Raw genomic sequence first — 24,308 nt, forward strand, 5'->3', positions numbered from 1 at the left:
CTATGCAAGGCTCAGTCACAAATTGCCAGGATTAATTTCTGTTTGGCTTCAAATGGCTTCAAAACCATCATCACTCTGTTTCTTGGTGTGATTGGGAGTTGTTTTCCTCTTGGTTGCCTCCTTACTCAAACTGGGAGGTCAAGGACCAATATCCTCCTGCTTCCTCCATCTCAAATCTTTCACTTCCAGGGTTCTCTATCAGATTCTCAGGGTCCACAAATCCATGTCCCAAAGGAGGATTTTCTCTTCTGCTTTCCTGTTGCTGTGCCAACCAGCATAGCTGTAGTGATGGCTGATGCTCCAGTGATGGAAAAACTGTTTCTCCTTATATTTGCATGTGTGTGCATGTTTACTTGTGTTTGCACAGGTGTGTGCACTAGGAAGGGTTTGTGTGTGTGCACATCAAAGCAAGGAGTGCAGATAGGTACCTGGGAGTGAAGCAATAGAAGCGTTTGTATGCAAGTGGGTGTGTGCCCACTGTGTGTGTTTATCTGTGGAGCTGGTCCCATCTTGGAGATGTGGGTGTGAGCCAAGAACTTGGAAAATGGATATTTACAGATCTCCACATTTACTGGCTCAGTAGCTGTATTATTGAGGGTGATATTGGAGATGAGGGTGAGAAACTGAGCAGAGTCCAGAGTCCTGGTATGTTACAAATGTGTTTAGGGCAATACTGGGGAGGGGGAGCCTTGTGCAGGCTTGTCTGCCAAAGGGAGTGCTGGTACACAACTGTGCTTCACTTACAGTGGAGCCTGTTGAGGAAGGAGCTGTTTGTGCCTGTGGAGCAGGACAGCTGTGCTGCTGCCTGTGTGCTGCAGGGTGCTGTGCCTGCCCTGGGCACTGGGCATGGCTGGGGGTGTGCCTTGTGCCACAGCCAGCCTGCAGGAGCCCAGGGGATAGTCAGAGGCCACGAGTGTGCTGGCTGCTTCTGCCCATTCCCTGCCCAGACCCTGCCCTGAGCAGTCTCATCTTTTGCCCACAGCATCAGATGGCAGGGCAGTGTTTATTGAAAATGGTTCCCACATGTCTGGAGGCAGGGCTGATCCACAGTGCAGCATCACAGTGGCTTGGCATCCTCCCTGCAAACCACAGCCACTTTTGCTTGAGCAGGTCCCTGTGCTTGTGGTGTGGCAGAGCTGTGCCTGTCATCCCAGGAGTGCTGGGCAAAGGCTGGCTGCAGGACACCTTTGTGTCATTGCAGAGGCAGTCCTGGAACCACAGCTACTTCTGAGGAAAGCTGAGTCTGCCAAATCATCTGTAACTCTGTTCTGCCAGGTCTCACCATGATACAGTGAACAGGTCAGACAGGGCAGGTCTCAAAAGCCTTCATTTTTTTTTTTCTTTTTTTTTCTTTCCTTCCAGCAGAAGCTCTTGAGCTCCTGTTGCTAGTCTGATTTTACTTCCACAACAAACCCCAAATAATCCCAGGGAGTTTCACTATTTCCTTGTGTGGACAGGGGGCAGAGATTAAAGATCCAATCTAAATAATCTAATTCCAGAGATAATCCTTTTGCTCTTATCTCCAATTTCATACTGGGGAGCTACTTCCAAGGAGCTCTACATAGCAGGGCACAGCTGTTCCCTTGTAGCCCTGTGCCATTTGGGAGCCTATGGGGCAGTGGGGCTGGCTCACACTGATTTCTGAGATACTCCATTAACCACGAGGCCTGCCTCTGATCCACATCTTTTTGCTGCTCTTTTTGGACATCCCAAATGCTGCTTCCATTTTCCAGCAGTGAATGGCCAATTCCCTAACCATGTGCCCCTCGTTGCTCATGAACAATCAAGGTGCTAGGTAGACCAGGCAGGACTGATTCATTTTGGCACAGCTGCCAGGTGACAGGCAGAGGTCAAGGGATTGAGAAAATGACCCTGAGCCTTTCACTTGTGGGTTACTGGTGTAAATCCAGCCTGCATCAAGAGACTGACTGATGGCTCAGTGGATTAGTAACAGGATGGAGCTTCTGACATCTGGGGCACAAACTGACATCAAACTGCTGGTGTGACAGCAAGTATTGACTGGGGACAGCAGTGGACACAGGGCAAACAGCATCTGCCATCCTCTGCCAGGAGCTGTCACCAGCCTGTGAGCCAGGGTGAGGGGGCTCCTCTTGCCCCAGATGAGCACAGGCACTGTCCCTCCTCACTGCTGCTCAGTTAATCCCTCGTGCTTTGTGATGCACTACTGATTCCTGGAAAATGATCATCCAAGCTAGTTTTTAGAAAATGCTCACCCTGGGAATACCTGGTAACACTTAAAGTGTTTATGTGCTTCAAAGTTGTGTTCCTGACCCACACATCACAGTTGAAAGTGTAGGATTGGGGAGGATCATTTGTAATCAGCACAAACGAGCTCTAATGAGGCCTCCCTCAGCCTCACCAACTGGACAGCATGGTCCTGGCGATGGCTGCTTGCACTCCTTTGGTAACAGAACTTGGGGGACACCCAACAGGTCACAAACACAGCAGGGAGACAGGAGATTAGCCTGGATTTGATCAGATGCTGCCAGGGCTGGGGTCTGTAACGCTGAGATGATTTGCCAGGAATCAGTGTGAGGTGGCTGAATCTGGGGAGGTGCTAAGTTACACATTTCATGCTACTAATGTGGATGTGCTTTCCTAAGGCACCCTGTAGTTTTAGGAACCCCTTCCTTGCAGCAGTGCTGGTGTGGGAGTGCAGCAGTGCCATGTTTGTCCTGACCCATTTATATCATGAGCCCAAGAACCGATGTCACAGCAGCAGGAACATGCTTTGGGATCCGCTCCAGCCTGGGCAGAGCAGACTGGGGAGCAGGGGGTGGGTGGTTACACATTCTGCCAAACAGTTCACTCCTCCAAGACTGTGTCTGGTTGAGGCCCAGAGGTGCATTACAAAAGCAACAAATGCATTTAATTCCCAGTCTGCAGCACCAAGTCTTTATTTATAGAAGCAAATGCTTTGCGAAAGACTTGAATTAATAAAATATCACTGGCACTTGAAGCAGCCACTGCTATTGCAGCCGGTGCCAGGAGCGCAGCCCTGAGGCCTGCCCGGTATCTGATGCCTCAAGGAACACCGTGATCAGACAGAAGGGCAAACATTAAGTTATTTGTTCCCCCTTTGTGTAGGGAGTGAGTTTCATTCCACCTCCCCCTCTCACTCCAGCCACCCAAGACCTTGCCGAGGTCCTCCAGAAAACAAACCCAGGATTTTACATTCTCCTATAAAGTCCAAGCCAGGGCTCAGCCCACTGGCAGTGTCACGGTCACCTCCCTGCCTTCCCCTTCACTGCCCGCTTTGCTTTGCCCGCAGATTATAGCGGTGCGAGGTGCTCGCACGCCACCGGTCGCTTCGCTCCTTACCGGGCGGACGGCAGCTGCCTATGCCCTTACTCCATGGCAGGGGCGAACGGGAGAACCAGCGAGTTCTGCCAGGGCAGCGAGCGGGGCTTGGCAGCCGCCGTTCAAAGCACAGCGGGCACGGAGCTACCGGGACGTGCCGAGGAGCCGCCCCCGACGGCGGTGGAGCTCCCGCTGCCCTGGGTCCGCTCCAGCCCCTTCCCCGAGCGCACCGGGTGCGCTCCGCTCCGCGCTGCCGCAGCGCCGCCCGTTGCCGCGGCAACCCTCGCTCGGCGCTTCCCGCCGCCGCCCCGCCGCGCTCCGCGTTCCGCCGCGCTGGAGCCCCGCGATTGGCGGCGCGGAGGGGCGGGCTTTGCCCACCAGCCGCCGGCGCTCAGGCCAGCTCGCCGGGCTGTCCCCGCTGCGGACACGGCGCTGGGGAGCCTCATCCGTCCCCGCCGCGCTTTCCTAGGGGAGCCTGTTCCACACCCACTCCGCTCCCTGCGCGGGCGGTACCGACCCCGGGCACCCCGGCCCGCAGGGACCCGGCTCCCCGCGCCGCTCCCGCCGCTGTCTCCGCGCCGCTCAGCCCAACCCGCCCATCGCCTCCGCTCATTGGCCCGCCGCCTTATGAATATGCAGATACAGGCCCGCGGCCGTCTAATGGCAGGCGGGCAGGTAATTAATATTCTCGTTTCGGCGCGCGGATTGGCCGGTGCTCGTCCCGCCCCGGCAGCGGGGTTAGCCGCCCCCTGTCGGCGGCAGGAAGGGGCGGGCGCGGCGCCGGGAGCGCGACATGGTGGGCGCTCGTACGCGCGGGGCGCCGCTGCTGCCGCCCGTGCTGCTACTGCCGCTGCTGCTGCGGGGCGCGGCGGGCGGCATCGCCGACAGCGTCGTCTGGGCCGTCAACGCGGGCGGCGATGCCCATGTGGACGTGAACGGCATCCACTTCCGCAAGGACCCGCTCGAGGGCCGCGTGGGCCGAGGTGAGGGCGGGGGACGCTCCGCGGCCGGGGGGTTTGGCGGGACAGCCCGCGGGGTCCCGCTCGGCTCCGCTCCGCCGGGGCTGCGGGGTCCCGCTGTGCTGGCGGCGGCCGGGACCCGCGCGCCCCCGGCGCCCTCCTGCCCGCTGCAGTCCCGGCGGGTCTGTGGGTTTCCCCGCAGGACGGCGGGGGCTCCTCTCCCGCAGCCGCTCGGGGACGGTCGTGGTCCGAAGGCAGCACCGCCACTTGTCACCAGCGGGACCACGGCCCCCGCCGTTCTCCCGCCGGGCCCAGCTGGGGCCGCATCCCTCGTCCCCGTGGCGGTGCGGGCCCGGGGCCCCAGAGGCGGCGGGATGAGCCCTGCGGGATGGTGCTGTGCCCTCGGCCTGCGGGGTTGTGTAATGCCGGAGGGGAAGTGGCTCCGCGAGGGTTGCAGTAGGATTTCGGCCGGAGAGGCGGCGGGAGCAGTGGCGCTGCCAGCCCTGCCGCGTGCGCCTGCCGGTCGCTTTTTCTCTCCCGTTTTCCGCTGAAGAGCCCGTGTTCTACAGCAGGATCCGCCGGTTCACAGCCCAGTGCGCAGCGCGCTCGGTGCAGTGGGAACAAGCTTTTCCAGCCCTCTGCAGCCGGATCTGGGTCGCGCACGATGGGGGCTGATGCTTGCAGCATTCTGGACCCGACAGCGGAGAGCACAGGCTGCTCGCTGGAGCCCTCGGTGCTGGGCCCCGCGGGGGGAAGGTACAGCCGGCCGCTCTGCTCCATGCCCCAGACCGTGGCTGGCTGTTCAAGGGCAGCGACACGAGCAGAAGTAGAGGCAGATGGGAAATCATCGGCTGCTCTAACTACCAAGTCAGTAAAATCTTCAGCCTACTATTTAGGACAGGATGGAAAATTAATTACACTTGGATTACCTTTTCCTATTTCCCTCAAGACCACCACAGTTGGAATTGTGCATGTTTCTGATAATTGGTGTACCAAAACTTAGTTGATTCACTAATATATTGAAAAGCTAGCTGTGTTGGGCTTCTCTACTGTCAGTGACAGGTGAGTAGTGGAATGTGGAGATGAGTTCTCAGTCTAACCTTTGCTGTTTCCATGTAGGATGGTGAGGATTTTTCTGTGTTATATGGCTGGAACTGTTATTGCTTGTCCTGCATGAGTGCCATCCCAAATGGAGAGCCTTTTGGGCACACTGAATACAGTGGAGGTCACATTTAAATTCTCATATGGTTTTTCACACCCATGGAAGCTGCTGCTCCAGTCACACTGTGTGCCCTGATCACTATAGGTCAGCTTCCCTTCACAGACCTCTCACATGTGTGACTTGAATGTCCTTGTGGACTTGAACTATTTATTTCGAGTTGAAGAGAAAAAAGGATCTTTTTCAAGCACATTGTAACATGCACTTCCTTTGTGGAAAGTCCGTGGTGTTTCCTCTGAGCAGCAGGCTGTTACAGTAATCCTGCACCAGCCAGTGGTGCCAGGCACAGTGGAGACTTTACCCCTTTGAGCTCTCAGCTGCCTTTCCCTCAATGGCTTTTTATTGCACCATTGTTCGTTTACTCTGGGCTCCTCTCTGTGTTGATAGACATGTAAGGGCTATAGCAGAAATGTATGGCTGACTGGGAGGAAATGACCTAGGGATAATAATTCTGCCTCTGGGCAATTTAAAACCTTTTTTTTTAAGCCTCCATTCAGCTGCTGTGCCCTAAAGGACTGACTGTGCTGATGGCAATTACAGAATAGGCAGGTGCCAAACATAGTTGAGTTAAAGCTTGGTGTGTACTGCTTGCTCCCTGTGAGCACCCAGCGTGCTGTAAAATCCATCTTGCTTCCACAGCTCTTGTCAACAGAGCTCTGACATGCAGGTGACAGGTCTTCCTCTCCAGTTACCTTCTTGGCTATTAAAGGACTTTCTTCCTGTGCAGGCTTTCCTTTAATAGGAGCTGCCTTCTGTGGAGTCCTTGGTTTGCTATCACTGTAATCTGTAGCTGGCCAGAAATATCTGTGTGGGAGGACAGGTTAAACTTTTCACCCTCTGTATTTCTGGTGGTTAGAGTCCTCTTTATGCCCAAGTTCGAGTGGTAAAGAGAAGTGGAAGATTGCCTGAGCAGCTCTGTGTGAAACAGGAGACTCAGAACTGGCATTAATTTCCTCTCACTCGTTTGCATTGGCTCTGTCTTTGGCAGCGTGTGCTGGGTTAGTAGCTCTTGCTTTGTCTTGGCCAGTGCAGTGTCTGTTCCCATGGAAATGGGGCTGGGAGAGGTGAGTGTCAGCAGAGAACTTCATCTGGATCAGCTTCTGCCTGAAGTGCCCGTGGATGGATGGTGTCCACAGTCGTCCCTCCTGCCCCTGTTTCGTTGGGAGCTGTTTGATGTGCAGCCCTGGAGGCATTGCAACAGTTTGCATTTATGCAGGAACCCTGATACAGTAGCAAACCAAGGGGGGTAGAGTTGTTGGGGACTGCTGTAGAGGTAGTGAAACACTGAAAAGAGGCAAATTTTGTGATTTCTCTTATTTGTCAGTTGCTGTACTGTTTGGGCACAGTGTTTGGGCCCTTCTCAGGGGCTCTTTGCATGCCTACAGACAGCCCCCATTTCAGCTGGGTGGCTCTGAGAACATCAGCTGATGAAGCTGCTGGTGCTCTTGAAATGCTTATCTTTTTTGCTTCCTTCATCCCATCTTCATGCTGAGAGGTATTGTGGGCCTGTGCTGAGAAGAAAGGGCTTTGTAAGATGCCTAATGCTTTTCACCCTTCTGCCATTCCCCAGTTCTTTGTTGAGGAGGATAAGTCTAAAACCCAGTGCTATCAACTGCTAACTTCAAATCTGTTGCATCAATGAGTCAAGTCAGTCCTATGCCAGCTATTTTAGTTTTGTACTTGGAGTCTGAAATTTGAAAATATTGTAAAAATATTCTAGGTGTTTTCACTCTTTAAAGCAAGAGCCAATGGCCAAGTCCTTTGGCTTCGTGTAATGTTTTTGTAAACAGGCTTTTCTTTCTGAAATGGTGAGAGTGAGTTTACTGTGTCTTGAACTGCAGCAGGTCTCCAGACCTGTTTCCTTACATTTCTTGGATTTTGGGGCTTTGGCTTCTTGTGCTTCTGCTCTGGTAGTGCTGCCACCTGGTCAGAGCAAGCAGGGGAGCTGGGTCTGATGGGTTCTAAGTGCTAATGCCACTTCTGGAGTTAAGAGCTTCAAGAATATATAAAATGTTTCTTCCTCAGAATGTAACCCTTCTCTCACTCCTTTGTGCTCAAAACCCAGCCTCTGACTATGGTATGAAGCTGCCAATCCTGAGGTCCAATGCAGAGGACCAGATCCTGTACCAGACCGAGCGCTACAATGAGGAAACCTTTGGCTATGAAGTTCCCATCAAAGAGGAGGGTGACTATGTGCTGGTGTTGAAGTTTGCAGAGGTCTATTTTGCACAGTCTCAACAGAAGGTAAGCAACAGCTCCTTGTGTGTCTCTGATGCGAGTTCCTGGCCAGGACTGAGTGTGCTCAGGTTACCTCTGCTGCTTTGCATGCTGGAGGAAGGAATAAGTTAACTGAGGTCCCAACCTCTGCCAGGTTCTGAACCTTTAGAGCTCTTTTCCACATTCTACCTATACAGTTGGACTGGAAGACTTAATTTCAAAGTATTCAAACAAACATGTGCAACTGAACATAACTAGCAATAGAGTTTTACAACCTATTTAGGCTGTGCTGGCTTTGAGAAGTTTTTTCCTTTTTCTTGAACACTTGTATCTGACTGGACAGCATAGTTATGTTGGAGGAAGTATTGCATAGATTGAAGCAGGGAGGTGGTCTGGGTTAAATAGCCTACTCAAAACAATTTTTACAAATGTAATAAGACTTGATACTGGTTCAGTCTGATCTTGAAAGTAGAGGTAAATTCATCTGCTTTTTGCTTTTTAGAGAAGAATAACCCTTGTCCACTTTTGAAACCCCTCATGTACAGAAGTGGAAGCAGAAACAAGCAGAACTCAAAGCCCTGTTACAAATTGGGGTAGGGGTGGTTTGGGTTTTAGTCTGGCTTTCCTGATTCCATCAGCTTCTTTAGGGCTGATCTCCTTAAGCACTGTGCTGCCTTCCTGCCAGAGAAGTATTTCAGGGAGCAGAACTGGTGGGGCTAGCTTACAGAACGGATGCAAAAAGCAGCCTCAGATTAAACTGAAGGGCTGAGGTATCTTTGGTTCCTCTTCCTTCATGTGGTTCTGCTGGGATTCCCCAGGTGCTGCATGAAGTTTGAGTCATTACAGCCCTGAGGAGGACTTTCACTCTGAGTTCACAGATGTGGTTAGCAGTTAAACATTTTACCTCCTTCAAACCCTGTGTTCCTTACCAGCTTGTTTCCTCTTCTCTGTTCTGCTGCAGGCTTCATTCCCTAGGGTGTGGTGTGTCACAGCCACCCCAGGGTGGTAGGAGCAGGTCTTCAGACAGGAGAAGAGTTGTGAAAGAGAAGCATGAATAAACTAGAATGAAAATGTGCTGTCCTCAGTCTGAACAGCAGATGTAGGGGCTGTTTTAAAAGGAGGAGGCAGATTTCAGGGTATTTGAAAGCATTGTTAATGCTTTATAGTGTCTTTACCTGGCTGGTTTTGGGCTTTGAATCCTTCCCAAAGGAGTGAGCCAGGACATGTTACAATGCTTTCTGGCTCTGGGTGCATAAAAAGCAGAGACCTTTCCTGTTCTGTTCCCATGTCAACTGTCACGTGCCTGAATCTGCTCTGACTCTGTCATTTCTTCCACCCTGAAGGTATTTGATGTTCGCTTGAATGGCCACGTGGTGGTGAAAGACTTGGACATTTTTGACAGAGTTGGACACAGCACAGCTCACGATGAGATCATTCCCATGAGTATCAAAAAAGGAAAACTGAGTGTCCAGGGAGAGGTTTCAACATTCACAGGAAAGCTCCACATTGAGTTTGTAAAGGTAATAAGCTTTTCAGGGCAGAGCCTTGATCTTCCCTTTCCCCTTCTTACCCAGTCATGTGCAGCTGTGTGCAGGAGGAGGAGAGGTGTTGGTAGGTGGGGAGACCATTCCTGTTCTCAGAGCTGCAGCACTGACTGCTGCTTTTGCTTTTTCCAGGGCTACTATGACAATCCGAAAATCTGTGCCCTGTACATCCTGCAAGGAACAGTGGAAGGTAAGCACAGTTTCTGAGCCAGAAGGCTCTTCCCCCTTGGAGAGCAGCCTGTTGCTTCTCAGACTATGAGATCATAGCTTTTCTGACCCACATCTGCCAAAATTGTTTCTCTTTCACTGAGTTCCCACAGAGTGCAGTTGCAGAGAGAAGTAGGTGTGTACTGTCCTCATTCTCCTCTAAGTCACAAAGCTTGTGTCATTTTGGAGTGAGAAAAATCAAATTGTTTTGGAATTTCCTGTATATGGGGTAGAGGAGAAGGGAACATGTCTGGTCAGTCTCAGCTTATAGCTACACATAAATACCCTCTGGCCTTGGATGTCAGCAGCAGCCCTGCAGACAAATAATTTACAGCTATTTTAGCTAGTGCTTAAATATGTCTTACCTGGAGCTTTGTTTTGCCTTTTCAGCTTTAGGACAAGGCAGTATTTTTTCCCAGATACCAGTTCCTCTGGATAGCTCTGGGGAGTGCTGGAAAGGTCCTTGTTCTTTTATCACCCTCTTTGTAAGTGAGCTGGAATTGGAGCCCCTCTAGCTCCTGAACTAGAAAGGTTTAAGTTCCCTCTCTGACCATAACATCAATTTGCTTTACTATGGGATGGTCAGGTGCTGCTGAAGATTTGGTAAGAACCTTGTGACCAGGTGGCACCTGCAGCTCAGGCCCAAGGCTCTGGAGGCTGGATTTGAGTGGGGCTTGGCCATGCTGCTCTCACAGCTCTAGCTTTGAGGGGTGCAGTGATGTGGAATAGGACTGCTTATGAAAAGGGTTGTTCCTGTTCCTGTTTGCACCTGCATCTGCTGGTTCTGCAGGCAGATCTTACTCAGCAGCTGCAGTATCTGAATGTGTGCTCTACATTCTACATACAAATGTACTTTTGTGCATTAACTTGTCTGTGTGACACATCGATGGTGTGGAAGGATGAAGTTTTTCTGCAGGCTGGATCCTTACATGCTCTTATCTTGCAAAGAAAAGAAATAGTGGTGTTATCCTCTGTGGTAGAAGATATTCCTCTCTTCTGAGGTGTTCTGGTTGTGGTTTTGGTGGGATATCAGGTGCCCTCTTGTTGATGTTCATGTTGGATTGGGGAGAGGGGATGGAAGTGTCCCAAGTGAACTCCCAATTTACATCCTGCCTGATTGCAACCTTTTGTCTTGTTCAACAGATGTTCCAAAGCTGCAACCACACCCAGGCCTGGAGAAAAAAGAGGAAGATGATGATGAAGATGACTATGATGATGGTTCCAGTGTCAAAAAACAGGCAAATAAGAACCGGGTTCAGTCAGGCCCACGCACACCAAACCCCTATGCCTCGGACAACAGCAGCCTCATGTTTCCTATACTGGTGGCCTTTGGTGTCTTCATCCCTACCCTCTTCTGCCTCTGCCGATTGTGAGAGCAAGCCCCACAGTGCATCAGCCCAGGGGCTGGGAGGGAAGGAGTTGGACCAAATATGGTTGCTTTCAATTTCTCCATATTGTTCATAATTTAAGGAAAAAAAAAAAAAAAAGAGATGATTCATTTGAAATGAATAGCAATGAATAGCAGGTCCAGGTAAGAGGGAGCTTACCTTCCCCCTGCCAGCAAGCAGCAAGGCCCTCGCCTTCCCCTTCGCACCATGTGCAGCCTCTGATTCTCCCTGGGGCATCCAAGAGTGAACTGAGTCCTGGCTGGGTGTGTATTGGGCCATGAAAGCTGAGGCTGCCAGTCCTGGGCCGTGTCCCACACTGAGAGAAAGCCATGTGCTGTAGGATCTCTGCCTTTACTGGGTGGAATATGGTTCCTTAAGCAGGAAAGCAATTCTTAAAACAAGGCTGGGGTACACATTTTGTCCAGGAGTGTGGAAGTGTTGTGGTGCTGTTGGGTGTCAAGCAGCTGCAGAGGACGGAGCCTGGCTCAGCATCTCCCTGAACGTGTGCAACACAATGTATGGTACTCGCCTGCAGAAAGATACCAAGGCTCCAGACCAGCCTCCGTGGAGACAGTTCCCTCCTAAGACTGCAAGCTGTGCCAGGAGCAGAGGGATTTGTCTGGCCTGATTTGCTGCACCAGTTGGGAGAGACTTTCCTAGTCTGGCAATTGCAATGTTTGTTCCATCGCAGAGGGATTCTGCTGTAGCCTGCGAGAGGCTGACGTTGTTAGCGTCTGATCAGATGCACTTGTTTTCTGTATTGATTATGGCTTTTGTTTCCTTTAATATCCTTTTATTTTCAAAGGTTTTGTTTTAAGCCCAGTTCCTTGTTTTGCCTTTCCTAGCAAGTAACCTCTACTTTGGAAGAAGCTGAGAATCAGTTGAACTAGAGAGGAGGTTCAGGACTTGTTCCTTAACCTTCCTTATGGTGAGCTTCCTTCTCTGTGACTCTAAACAACCTGTGCTGTAGGACAGAGAGCAGAGCAACCTGGTGGATGCTCCCTGGGGTCTCATTCCCTCTATAGGGACCAGCCCTGTCTGTGGCAGTGAGAAGTAGAGCTGGTCAGTATTTGCAGTGAGTGAGTTTGGCCTTTTGCATATCCAGGCCCTGTAGTGAAGGGGCAGATGTCCAACTTTTCAGTCCTGCAGAGCAAGGTGGTTTGTTGCCATCCAGAGATCTGGAAATGAACAATGCACTGGAGACAAGGTCACCTGCTTCCCCCAGGGATATTTCTGCAAAAAGCTTCTGTTTCCACATGCAGAGCCTGTGCCTGCCTGGCAGAGGCTGAATGGAGAGAAAGCCACTGCTGTGCCTTCTGGTCCAGAGCTGCAGGCCCTGAGGAACTGCCTTCCCACAATCTTGGCCTCCAACATGCTGAGCGTTTCTGGCTGACCAGGAGGAAGATGTTCTGTGCTGGAGCAGGATCCATCCCAGGCAGGGTTGGGTTTTTGTGGATCAGCTTTGTTGCTGCTGACCTCTGGGCTCACGGAGCGCTTTACCTCATGCTCTCTCCCTTGTCCTCAGAAGTGTTCTGTCTTTCCCTGGAGCAGTGGCACTGAGCAGTGACCTCTGCTGCTCTGCCTCTCTAGGTTTTCCTAGCACTTGTTTCTGGGTTTGATCCCCTGCAGTGGCTCAGCCTTTCTTTGAGCAGGGTCAGCAGAATTACCAAGTTTCTGGCCAGGGAACTGGAGGAGCAGCCTGTTCTGTTCTGTTGGGCCCGAAGAGCTGAAGGCTTCCCTTCCTCTTATCCCTCAAGCTGTGATAGGAGCTGTCAGCTCAGGGTCTCCAGAGTGGAAGCTGGGGGAGGTGACAAAATGCTGCTCTCTGCATCAGTGCCACTGAACCTTGCCTTTCTGATCACATCACTGCTACAGGCCTGACCCTAATTCTCTATCTGTGAGCTGAAAAACAAGCAGGACCTTCATTATCTTCTCTCTAACTGCACAAGGGGTAGTTTGGGACAGAAGGAAGAGAGTCCCTGCCCCAGTTAAAGGAGAATCCAGGCTTTAGAGAGAGCTGATCTTGAAGAACAAACCTTAGGATGAAAGGTGGTAAGCTTGAAGCTGTCTGCTTCATCTTCTAGCTACTGTTAAAATCCTAATACTACAAAACTATTACAAAATATGAGCTCTGATTTGTTCAGTGACAGTGCCTGCAGAAATTCCCCAGAATTTTTGGGTTTGCTCTAACTGGATTGAAGAGACATTTAGATCTTTATCAGTTTTGAGAATCATGAACTGTGCTAATTTGTTAAGCAAAGAATCTGAGGTTGAAAGCAGGCGTCTCTCTAAGGAGCTGCTCTCCTCCAGGCCTTTTAGGGTGCATTTTATTTGAGCATCCTTGATGCAAGGAATCACTCAGCTTCTTGTGGCTCACCACCCGCTAATCTCAGCACCTTGCCTACCATGGGTGTGTTTAGATGTGCAGAAGTTGGAGACAAGGCTTTTAGGATAGTTTATCCTGGCCTCTCCTAGCAGCCAGGGCACCCATTTAGTGCCACAGCTGCCCCAAGGCAGAGCTGTACAGGGTGTGATCCAGTTTGTTCTAGTTGCTCAGATCAAATGAATTTGTCTTATTTGAATAAGAATAGGGAGGAGAAACAGTTCATCCTTCATGGCTTCAATTTAGTTGTTTTGGCTCTGGATTTGTGCATCTCTCACTACAAAGCTGGTTTCTGGGGTGTTCCTGACCCTGTTAAGGTCCTGTGAGCAGTTTCCTTCCTTGTCCATCCCCTCCTGACAGATTTGCTTTGGAAGGAGCCTTCAAACAGAGCATGTGGGAGCAGCAAGGATGGTGGGGGCTGGCCAGTCAGCACCTTTCTGGAAATGCAGTACTCCAGCTCCCCTGTGTCTCTGTCTAGTGTCTGCAAGCCAGACTCAGGGGTGTAATGTGGTACCTGGTCCTGACCAGGGAAAGAAAATATTTGGGCTGGCTGTAGCTTTCCAAAATGGGTGTTTGAGGGAATATCCAAGACACTGTTTAACTGAGACAGGTCAGAGACAAGCCTGTTTGTGCTGATTCCTCTGCCAGCAGCAGGCAGATGGAGTGCAGCAGTGTGGGGAGCTGGGTCAGAACAGACTCTGGCATGATTCCTGTTGTGTAGACAGGGGCAGATACAGCAATTTTAGTAAAGCTTCCACTTAATAAAGGAAAAATCACTGTCTGATGATTCAGGCCTGGATCCAGCCTCAGAATAATGGTTTCAAAGCTTATTTTAATTGTCCCGTCAGCCCCTCCTTTAAGCCAGGCTATTGAAGTCTTCTGTGTGTGTAACTAAACATCTCTGACCCTTTTGAGTGTCCCAGGTGGCAGTGAACAGAAAGCCAAATTAATTCCCTTCTCTTTTTGGTGCCTTTGTCTCAGGCTTTGAATAAAAGTCTATTTGATGGAGCTTCTTTTTTTTTTAAGGAGCTTCTGAGTTTTTTTTCTTCAAGGGACAGGCATTCCCTGCCCTTGAGATCAGATGGGGATGGTCTCCCTGTTCCCAGATGCCAGCTCTGGAGGTCACAGCTGAAGTAGAGAACTGTGAGCAGGTATCTTTATTTCAACCCTTGAAATCAATGGAAGAAAAGTCTAGCAGGGGCCAGAAGAACTTGAAGAGCTCCTTCAGGTCTGGTGTGCCCCAGAAATGGCCTAAAGGCAGGATGGAGAACTTCCAGACAGTCTGGTGCCTGGGAGTTGGTGCAGTTCAGAGCTGAGTGAGTCACGCTGGGTCCTGGGACCTGTTTGGCGCTTACAGATTCTGGGTGCAGAGTGGGGCTTGGGGGGTCCTGCACCCCTGATTTACTCACTGAGGGCTTGCCCCGTGCTGCTTACGTCTGAACAGAGCAGGGACCTGTGCCTTGTCCCTTGGCCTTTAAGTTGAAACAGGATTGCAACAGCCAGGGAGGTGTCCTGCTACAGGAGCTCTGGGCTGAACAAGCCTGTTGCTGATAGAAAACAGCAGGAGGGAGAGAGCCACGAGAACAGCTTCAGCCCTTGATGTGAGACAGATCCTGAGCAGCTGCGAGGTACCAAGTGTGTCAGGCTCTGTTTGGTGCTCTAATGTGGGAGAGATCCGTCTGCTTCTTGCACGTATGATGGGGAGGGAAATATCCTTGCTGAGAATCCAAGGGAGATGGGAACTGGACCAGCACTGAGCTGATTTACCTACTGGCACTTCTGCATCTCCACAACAAATGCCAAAGCCTAATACAATTCAAGGATGCTATTTTAACGTCGGCCTGGTTCCACCAGTCTGTCTGCACAGGCTGGTCCCACAGAGGCTCACAGAAATATTCCCAACGGCACAAACACGCCAGGCTGGAGCTGGGAAGGCTCAGAAACGTGATCACACAGATGGGCCTCCTGTGCTGCACCCCTGCTTCGTGCTGCCCAGCAGGTCTGGGGCACATGCATTCACCTTGGATCCAAATGGATTTGACCCAGGAGTATTGTAGCATTGAAAGGTGCTGGGATGGATGGGAGAGGTGAAAGCAGGTCCATGTCTTCCGGGACTCTGGCTTGCTCAGAGTTTATTGCTGTATATTAAATACTATTTTTGGAGATTGAGGGGAAGATGAGGGTGGGGAGGGATGTGACGATGCTGTCCCCAGTCTGCTTGGTGGGATGGTACTGCAGGTTATTGATAGGTTTTGATTTATTTTCCCCATGAAGTGCTTTATTTAAAACAAAAATCAACAGAACAAGTGCTTTCCACCCTCCTAGAAACTGTGCTGGCTGATTAGAAAATGTGAATAATCTTTTGCAAACATCAGAGGTTTCTGCTAAAGAGTTTGTGTGATGGAGATTTGAAGGCAAGGGGCAAAGTACAGCTTGAACCAGTTTAGCTGGGAAGAGTGTGAATCCAGGAAATGCAGGATCTCTGCCCTGGAGTTGTCCCCTGTCACGCTTAGTGGGGACGTGCTCTCCTGTGCTACCTTGGCTGTTCTGTCACACTGTGGCAGTTCCTGAGCTGGTATTCTGGAGCCAAGGAGTGACTGGAAACTGGCTGGCAAGTGGGGGTCTTGAACTTTTTGTGGTTTTCTCGGGGGCTTTGTGCATTCAGGGCTTTCCCACTTGAGAAGCAGCTGGGTACGTAAAGGAGCCCCAGAGCCTGTGAGAGCAGAGGCAGGATGTGTGCTCCATGCCAGGAGGCAGCACCAGGCCTGTGAGAGGTGCTGGTGATGTTTGGGTCCTGTTGGGGTAGCAGAGTTGGCACATGGTCCCACTGCTCTATTGTGCCTGGCTGGGGGTGCGTGGCAGTGACCTGTGCCACTGGCGTTAAGGACACGCCACAAACTACTTCAAGCTGCAGGTCTACATTGTCTGTAAAGGCTGAAGCACTGTGAGGATGTGAGGAGAAACCTCCATCTGTACATGTCACCAGTACAAAGGATTTTTGAGGAGGATTTGTTATTTTACTGCCCATTGTTTTGTGTTATAACAACTTGCAGTGACATTTTTTAGTTTGTTTTGCAGCAAGCTCGGGCCCTAGGTGAAAAGCACAGATACCTATTTCTGATTGTATTGGCTTTGAAGGGACTAGTTTGGGGGAGATGGGCATGGGGGTGAGTTATTTTATTTTTGGTACACGGTAGCAATTTTATTTTTTAATTTTCCCAGGATGTTTGGCTGAGGGAATGTTCTGAAATCTACTGTCTGGCAGTTTAACCAGCAGTGTGCTAAAGGAAAATAAACAAAATTATATTGTCACTTGGATGAGATGGTTCCTCTTTTCTGGTGGTGGGCCAGAGGAGCCCCTCTGGTTTACACCCACACGAGGGAGGCTGAGCCTGGCTGACTGCTGGGTAACACCGTGCTGCTGCCTCCAGTGCAGCCCTGGTGATCTCTTGCCCACTGCTTTGAGTCATAAAGTGCAAATCGAACGGTACAACATCCTCTTAAAAGTGCTGATGTTGTTGTTGCTTCCTGCTCGGAGCCGGAGCAGCAGAGAGATGCAATCTGCTTTCTGGGCTTTGCAAGCTGCCCCCCTTTCAGCTTGAAACCGTGTCAGAGGCGGCTGGGGCTGGAGCAGGGAGGAAGCAGCAGCCTTGCGCTCCAGGTGCCTGCTCCTGTGGAGGTGCTTTCCTGGAAGGCCTGGGTCTGACCTTCCTTAGGGATAGAGGCACCAAGCCCATGCAGCAAGGAGGATTTAGGGGGACTGGTGCAGGCTTTTTTTTTTTTTTTGAAATAGCATTTGGCTGGCAGTAGCAGGAGTGTGCTGTTCACAAGCCACAGCAAGCGTCACAAATCACTGCTCAAAATCTGTTTCCAGTCATCATAAGCATGTTCAGTGTTGGCTGAAGTCCGAAAAGAGGATGCAGGTGTTTGTTGTTCTTGCCCCAGTTCCCCAGAGGGCTGTAGGTGACTCTTGGCAACTCTTGCGTGCCTGCTGCGGGCCGGTGGGCTGCCCCTGCTTGGGAAGAAACACATTCTTTCCTCTTCGTATTGATACTCTGAATCCCTCCAAGTGCGACCTCCGCGGTTTTTCCCACCGGGCTGGGGAGGCTCGTCCGATGTCTGCCACTGCCACCCGGGGGCACACGGTCCGGTCGCCGTCCCGCTCCCCAGGGACAGCAGCTGGGCTGTCCCCGGTGCTGTGCCCTCCATGGCATCCTCCTGCTGACGCTGCCCCTTCCCGAGAAGTGCTCGTCACTGTCCCCTGCACAGCGCGGGGTGACGGCCGGGCGGTGTGGCGGGAGCGGGACGCGGGCTGGCAGCCGGCCGGGGGCAGCGGGAGTGGAACCGGGTTCATTTGTTCCTTGTGCTGTTTTCCCTCAGGTAACTCGGCTTTCCCAGCCGTCCTGTCGCGCTGCGGCCCCGGGCGGAGCGGCTGCCGCGCCAGCGGTGCCCGTGCCAGGCTCTCGGGTCACCCATCCGGGCGCGACCGCGGCGGGCTCTGCTGAGCTTCGGGCGCGGCGTTGCCTGGCAACGGCCCGCGCCCCGCCCCGCGCTCCCATAGCTACCGAGGCGGGCGGCGGCCATCTTGGCAGCGGCCATGAGCGGCTCCAGGGCGCGGGCGGCGGCGGCGGCGCCGGGGCCGGACAAGAAGCTGCCGCCGGGGCCGCCGGGGTCCGCGGGGCCGCTCAGCCGCCTGCGGGGCCGCCGCGGATCGGCCGATGCGCCGCCACGGCAGCCCTGGACCGAGTCCGAGTTGCTGGCGCTGGAGACCGTCCGGCCGGAGCACGTCCTGGGGCTGTGCCGGGTGACGGAGAGTGAGTGCGGGCCGGTCCCGGGGCGGCGGGGGCTCTGCGGGTCGGGGCCGGGCCGGGCCTTTGGCGTGGGGAGCGGCGGGGCCCGGCCGGGCGCTGCCGGCGGGGACGCGGCGGCTCGGGGTGCGCCCGCCGGCAGCTCCCGTACAACTTCCAGAAAGTTTGGGGGCTTTTGTGTTGTTTGTGGGTTTTGATTTGTTTGAGGCTTTTTGTTTTTTTGTTTTTCCTCTGGGCTGCTGATCTCTGCTTTTCTGTCCCGATCGCATCCCATTCTTGCTTTGCTACCTGGCACTTACCCTGCCTTTGTTTCTCACATCCTTAATTTTGTCCGGCTTTTATGAAGCTTCTGCAAAACAAGGAGCAGTACATATCTTATCGGGCCGGGGCTAACAAAAAGGGAAATTCATTTGGTAAGTGGTCACAGGTGTTTTGTAATATTACTATATGTTTCTCTCTCTTCTAGATTATTTATGCAAACCTGAGGACAACATTTACAACATTGACTTCACTAGGTTTAAGATCCGGGACCTTGAAACTGGAACAGTCCTTTTTGAAATTGCTAAGCCGTCTGCTTCAGGTACAGCATGCAAACGTTGCAGGGAGGATAGAGAGACTGAGAGCTGAGAGGTTGCAATGCACAACCCCTGCAAACCGAGCAGAAGGGTCCTTTGGTATATGTCCTGATGACTAAAATCCTCTCCTTTAAGCACAGGACTGAGTTTATCTATGCTGAGAAACTTGTGATTAAAATGTGATTATTGTTAGGTGGGAGAGAACTATCGACTGGCAATTTTCCTTTTTTGGGCTGGTTATAATGGAGATTAGTTCATGTTCATTGGCAGTTGTGATGGGGGATATCCTGTGAGATTGAGGGGAGGGGTGACTCCAGTTCTGGAGCCACCTCGACTGGGCCAACTGTCATGGCAAATCTTTTCTCTTTTGCTTCATGCCAGTATAAGCCTCAGACCAATCATTAAATGTGTTTACATTCAGTACCTAAGCAGTAGGCAGCTTGTCCTGATACACCCACTAGGCAGTGTCACCTCAGGTGTGCGCTCTGAGCAGAGTAACTCCGGGCTGGTGTTTTCCAGAGCACGCTGAGGAGGATGAGGATGACAGCAGCGAGCTGGATGCAAGTGCAGGGCGCTTTGTTCGGTACCAGTTCACCCCAGCGTTTCTCCGTCTACGGACTGTTGGTGCAACGTGAGTATGAGCTCATGGAGAGAAGGGAGAATTGGATGTTTACAAAGTGTTACTTGACAGTTCATAACAAAACTGGGTTGAAGACTTGAGATAGCCTATCTTAGACTTCAAATATCAAACTCTCTGTAAAGAACTCTTGTGTAGCCTCATGCCCAAGGCTCTGTTCTTCCTAACAGGTGTTTTTTTCCTGATTCTTCCATGCAGAGTGGAATTCACAGTGGGAGAAAAGCCAGTGTCAAACTTCCGAATGATTGAGAGGCATTACTTCCGAGATCGCTTACTGAAGAACTTTGATTTTGATTTTGGCTTCTGCATCCCCAGTAGCAGGAACACATGTGAACACATTTATGAATTCCCTCAGCTCTCAGAAGACCTTAGTAAGTACCTCCTTTGCAACACTGAGTGGTGTTTTGTTTGTGTGTGCATTCTCTCCCTCCACTTGTGAAAGAAGTTGTGACTGGGACTGAGGAGACAGGAACAAACAGATACAGGTTCCCAGTTTAGCAATGTGTAATCTTCTCTGAATTAGAGATTTGTGTGCAAAGTCTCCTCCTTTGAAAATGAAAGCCTAAGACAACCTGTGCTAAGTCACAGGCTGCAAGAACTGATCAGTCACAGGGCTGACATGCCTGATGCCTTGTAGTGTAGCCCAGAAGAAACCAAAACACCAGAGAAAGGGTTCTTTTTATAGCCACCCATCTGTTTTTGGCACTTGTTTGTTAGGGCTAGAGCCTCCTGCTATGGAGCAAAACTGGTTCTTCCTGAGGTCTGTTTTTAAGCCTGCTAAGATCTCTGCAAATACACAGGGTATGTTTGACCTCAGGGGGTGGATGGAGCCAGAGGCACAGGGGTCCTTCTGGGGCTGCCTGGCCGTGGGGAAGGTTTGGAGTTTTCATCCCACCTGTGTACATGTGGGGAGTGCCACAAATGAGCTCCTTCTGCTTACAGATGTGATGGTTGCTTGGCTCCATTCATGGCTCTGGTCTAAGCTTATTTGAGTGAGGTTTCTTCATTCCCCCTCTGTTTGCATTTGACAGCTCTTGTCCTGTGAATGGGAAGAAGGGGAAGGGCAAGCTGCAGCCTTTGAAGTAAGCTCAGAAGAGCAGCTTGCTTCTCTTCCTTGGGTAGGGCAGAGCATCACTCAGTAAATGCAGTGGAGTGGCAGAGTCCTTTTTATCCTGACTGAGGCTGTTGGAGGTAATGGAGCTCCCTCTCTCTTTCACAGTCCGTCTGATGGTGGAGAACCCGTACGAGACGCGCTCGGACAGCTTCTACTTTGTGGACAACAAGTTGATAATGCACAACAAGGCCGACTATGCTTACAATGGAGGACAATAATCATTCTGGCTGCTGGATGCTGTGATGCCCTTAACCATTCCAGACGTGCAGGAGTGGACTGGCGTTGCTGTCTCGTGCAACAAGGCTTCTTGCCAAACTTTTTCTCTGTGCATGAGGCTGAGAACATGAAGCAAAGATGACAGCTCCTGAAAGGAAATCTCCCTGCAACACCTCTCTGAGACTCAGCATTTCCTGCCTCTCCTTCTCTGTTCCTGGCTATCTTCTGATAACCTTGGTTAGGTCAGTGATCAGAGGGACTCTTAGACAATTCTTGCTCTTAGTCTTTCTAGTTAGTTTGCACCTTTAGTGCATCTGATGTTTCACCTCTTGGGTGAATATCCTTTTTCAACAGGTCAGATTGTTTGTGTTAAGCTATTTCTTAGCAGGAAAATCTTAACCCCTTCCAGTAGCCAGCGATGCTTGAAGAGCAGATCTTTTGTTCAGTTGGATAGCTCATGTCTTCAGTGGCAGTGGTTTTGTTTGTGGCATTGCTGACATGGTTTTTTAGGGTGCATCCCAATATTCTCCAGTGGGAAAGAGACTAATTTAGCTTCTAAGCAGTGCAGGAATATTCCATCTGCCTCTGAGGGCCTGAACTGCCCCTAAGAACATTTAAGCTCTGTTTTGCCAGAGATTTCACTAGAGATACAAGATAGGGGAAAAAGGAGATTGTCCCTCTGGTAGCATTTCTGTTTGAGTTTTTGTGAGCAAACTGTTGAATTTCGGAGCTCAGGGGTCAACCTTAGAGCTGAAGTTAATCTCACTATATTTACCATTTCTCCTTCCCTTTGTAGGAATTTTTGGCCCTTCATACAGAATGTATTGCTTTTTAGGTGGACAGCACATTGTCAGCCTGGCTGGAGTGAAGGTGTCACTCTAGCAGGGCTTAGAGGAAAAAGGGAGAATGTGGAAAATCCCTTGAAAAATGGGTAGGAAGCAGAGCTTCCTAGGCTTCAGTCTGTAATTGTAAACCTGACTGGTCTGTCAGAGTTGCTGTGAGCAGCACCAGCTCATTTTCTGTGTTGCAGTGGAGATATTAGTAGCTAAAAGCTTCCCAGGTCAGATCACTCAGTGTTATGGAGTGGGATCCTTGGAAAGTGAGAATGTACATGATTCTCTTTTTCATTGTTCCCATCATTGCTCTGCCTGCTCAGCTGCTTATTTATGGTTTAGGAAGTCATGTTGCCAGGTTGATACCACAGCTGGGTTTGGGCTCTGGCAATGGGAGATAGCATCATGCAGTGGGAAGAGGAGGACCTGTGTCTTGCCAAAGCTGTGCTGGGACAAGCTCCCAGCTGTGCAAAATCTCAGCTATCACAACCTTTTTTGCCAGTTTTGCTGGCTCTCAAGACTGGTACTTTTCCTGTCCCCATGCTGGGCTGCTCAGTTGTGTCTCTTGTTGGGGGAGTTAGGTTGTGTCTAGACTGGAGACCTTTCCTAATACTACTTCCATTTGTTCTTGAGACAGTTAAAACCTAACTCTTCAATGGTTACCTGTTGTGTTAAGAGGGATTCAGGGTAGTTTGTGTTCCAGCAGGGTTGAGTGGGGTGGACATCAGAGCCTAGAGCCTGTTAATGCAATAGGAAACCACTGCCTTTACTCCAGATTAGTGAAAGTAACTTTGGCATGGAACATCAGCTGGCATCAGAGTAAGCAGTGAGTGTGTGAGGTAGCAGCCATGAATGAATCTCCAGCTCTTAGGAAGATACTTAATTATGATTAACCACAACAAATGACCTGTTCTGGGTGGAGCATTAATCATAAGCAACCACAACAAATGTCTTGGGAATGTGGAGGGGCAGGGTCTGCCTGATGGAAAGATGAGCTATTCTGCCACCATTGATCCCCTCCAGCATCTCCACAGGCACTAATGCAATCTTGTTTAGGATCTTCAGGATTAGTTAAAGCTCCTGTTGAGTTGGATCTCGAGATGTCTCTTACAGTGAGCACCTTCCACAGCCCTCATGCTGTGCCTCTGAGGTGGGAGCTTTGCTCTAAGTTACTCACCACAAAGCAGAACTGCCTGGAAGCGTGCTTTTCATCTTGAAGTGTTCAGAAATAGTGTCTGAAGAGCCTACTCATTATTCCCTGGCAAATTTTAGCATATTGAACTGAATTTTGTATGTAGTATAAATCCAGGTGCCTTTAAACTTTTATCACACTTTCTACATGAAGCAACCTCTCGCTTTTCTTAGGAGTGTGACGATTCCCATCTGTTTCTCTTGTCACTGTAAAGGTTCCTCAAAGGCGACGGGCTGGTCAGCAGGGCGGGAGCGCGCACGGGGCGCTGGGGGCGCGCACGGGGCGCGCGCGCCATCTGCTGGCGGCGGGAGCGCGCTGCCGGGGCTGGTCCCGCTAGGAAAAGGGAATTGCGGGAATTGCTGTCCTTGGCCAGCAGCAGAGAGGAGGAGACAGCCCTGAAGCGGTTGATTTCGCACTGGTGAATGCGTTGGCTATTCAGCAATAAAAGGGAGAAGTGGAGGAAAACCAGGAGACCCTGCGGTTTTTAGCTGAGCGTGTTTGCTTTGCCAAATCAGAAGGTCTTTGCCCTAAAAGCATGCTGCAGGAAAAAGAAAGTCCCTACAAGAGGGCAACCCAGCACTGAAAAAGTTGATTGTAATCTAGAAAGTCAGGGATTTCCAAACTCCGGTTCCCACTTTAGTAGCTTTCCTAGGATTCCTTTTCTCTTAGGTACTTTCTGTAAAGCCTCTTTTCCTTGTGGCAGGGATGATTTCTTTGGTAAACACGGTTTAGCAGACCAGCTTCCTTCTGGAGTGTGTGCTCTGGTGTTTTAATGATGGGTAAAAAGCTACTCATGCCAGTTAGCTTGGAAGAAATTCCACTGGGATCACATCGTTGACAGGTGAATGGTCAGTTGTATCCTGGTGCTGCAGGCAAAGGAGATGCTTTCAGTGTTAGTTGGAGTTTGAGCAAGAAAAAAGGTATCAAAGACTACTTCTCTCAGATTTTGTGCTGAGTTGAAAAAACAAAAATGTTGGGACCATAGTGAGTTTGCTCAAAACTTCAAAAAGAAAGGGACCAAACCCACAGATGCATATTATGTTTTTTTCCAGTATTTGTCCTCTTATTACCAGGACCTCTTTTTCACATTTTTGAGGCAAGGGCTTTAGATCCATGCCAGCAAACTTCCTGGAGAGCTATTTAATGCCTTGAGTGTGGAATACATACTGCACCTTGTGAAGGAAGGTCATCTCTTGTTGTATGGACTGGGTACTTCTGTCCTTGTCCTCTGGTTTTGGTAGGAAATGTCTTGTGTGTGTACATGAGGATTTTCAATGTTTCTTGTTGCAGAGGAGCAGCAGCCTCTTCTCTGGTGCTTGGGGATGCTTATTCCATTATCTGAGGGTTCAGGAAGAATAAAACAAGTGTTTATTAGTCAGAAATGAAGGAGGAAAGCAGTTGTGAAGCACTAAGGTCCAAATGTAGCAACTCTACTTCTCAGCTCTGTGTTTCATCACATCATCTTCAGCTGTTTCCCAGTCTTCTGCCCTGCTGTCCTGTGACATGGAGCTACTTCGTGCTACCCCCGAGCCTGGCTCGCTGTGGGCTGTGACCCTCGGACACAAACACTGCCATCTCCTGTCCTTGCCGAGGGCAAGGCTGAGTGATGGCAGCCTGCTGGAGTCAGCACCTCTTCCTCTTCAGCAGCAGCAGGACAATGAACACCAGCAAACGCCCTCTCCTCCTGCCTGGATC

The 24,308-nt window shown here is 50.8% G+C and overlaps 2 protein-coding genes across 3 annotated transcripts; both read left to right on the top strand.

Annotated features, from left to right (window-relative positions):
* The first annotated feature begins 4,088 nt into the window (after positions 1-4,088).
* MLEC (malectin) lies at positions 4,089-16,550 on the top strand. Of its 2 annotated transcripts, XM_059484985.1 has the most exons (5): positions 4,089-4,304; positions 7,565-7,743; positions 9,060-9,236; positions 9,393-9,450; positions 10,611-16,550. In XM_059484985.1, exons 1-5 carry the CDS (start codon positions 4,115-4,117, stop codon positions 10,838-10,840), a joined length of 834 nt encoding a protein of 277 aa, XP_059340968.1. In that variant the 5' UTR covers positions 4,089-4,114; the 3' UTR covers positions 10,841-16,550. The 2 variants fall into 2 exon arrangements, with proteins under 2 accessions (XP_059340968.1, XP_059340969.1); XM_059484986.1 differs by lacking the exons at positions 9,060-9,236; positions 9,393-9,450.
* A 1,279-nt stretch (positions 16,551-17,829) lies between these two features.
* Positions 17,830-23,003, top strand: UNC119B (unc-119 lipid binding chaperone B). Its single transcript, XM_059485109.1, has 5 exons — positions 17,830-18,052; positions 18,513-18,626; positions 19,141-19,252; positions 19,457-19,629; positions 20,478-23,003. The coding sequence occupies exons 1-5, from the start codon at positions 17,836-17,838 to the stop codon at positions 20,588-20,590; spliced, it is 729 nt and encodes a 242-aa protein (XP_059341092.1). The 5' UTR covers positions 17,830-17,835; the 3' UTR covers positions 20,591-23,003.
* The last annotated feature ends 1,305 nt before the right edge of the window (positions 23,004-24,308 follow it).

Source organism: Ammospiza nelsoni, chromosome 18 (genome assembly GCF_027579445.1).
Source record: "Ammospiza nelsoni isolate bAmmNel1 chromosome 18, bAmmNel1.pri, whole genome shotgun sequence".
NCBI classification, from domain to species: Eukaryota; Metazoa; Chordata; class Aves; order Passeriformes; family Passerellidae; genus Ammospiza; species Ammospiza nelsoni.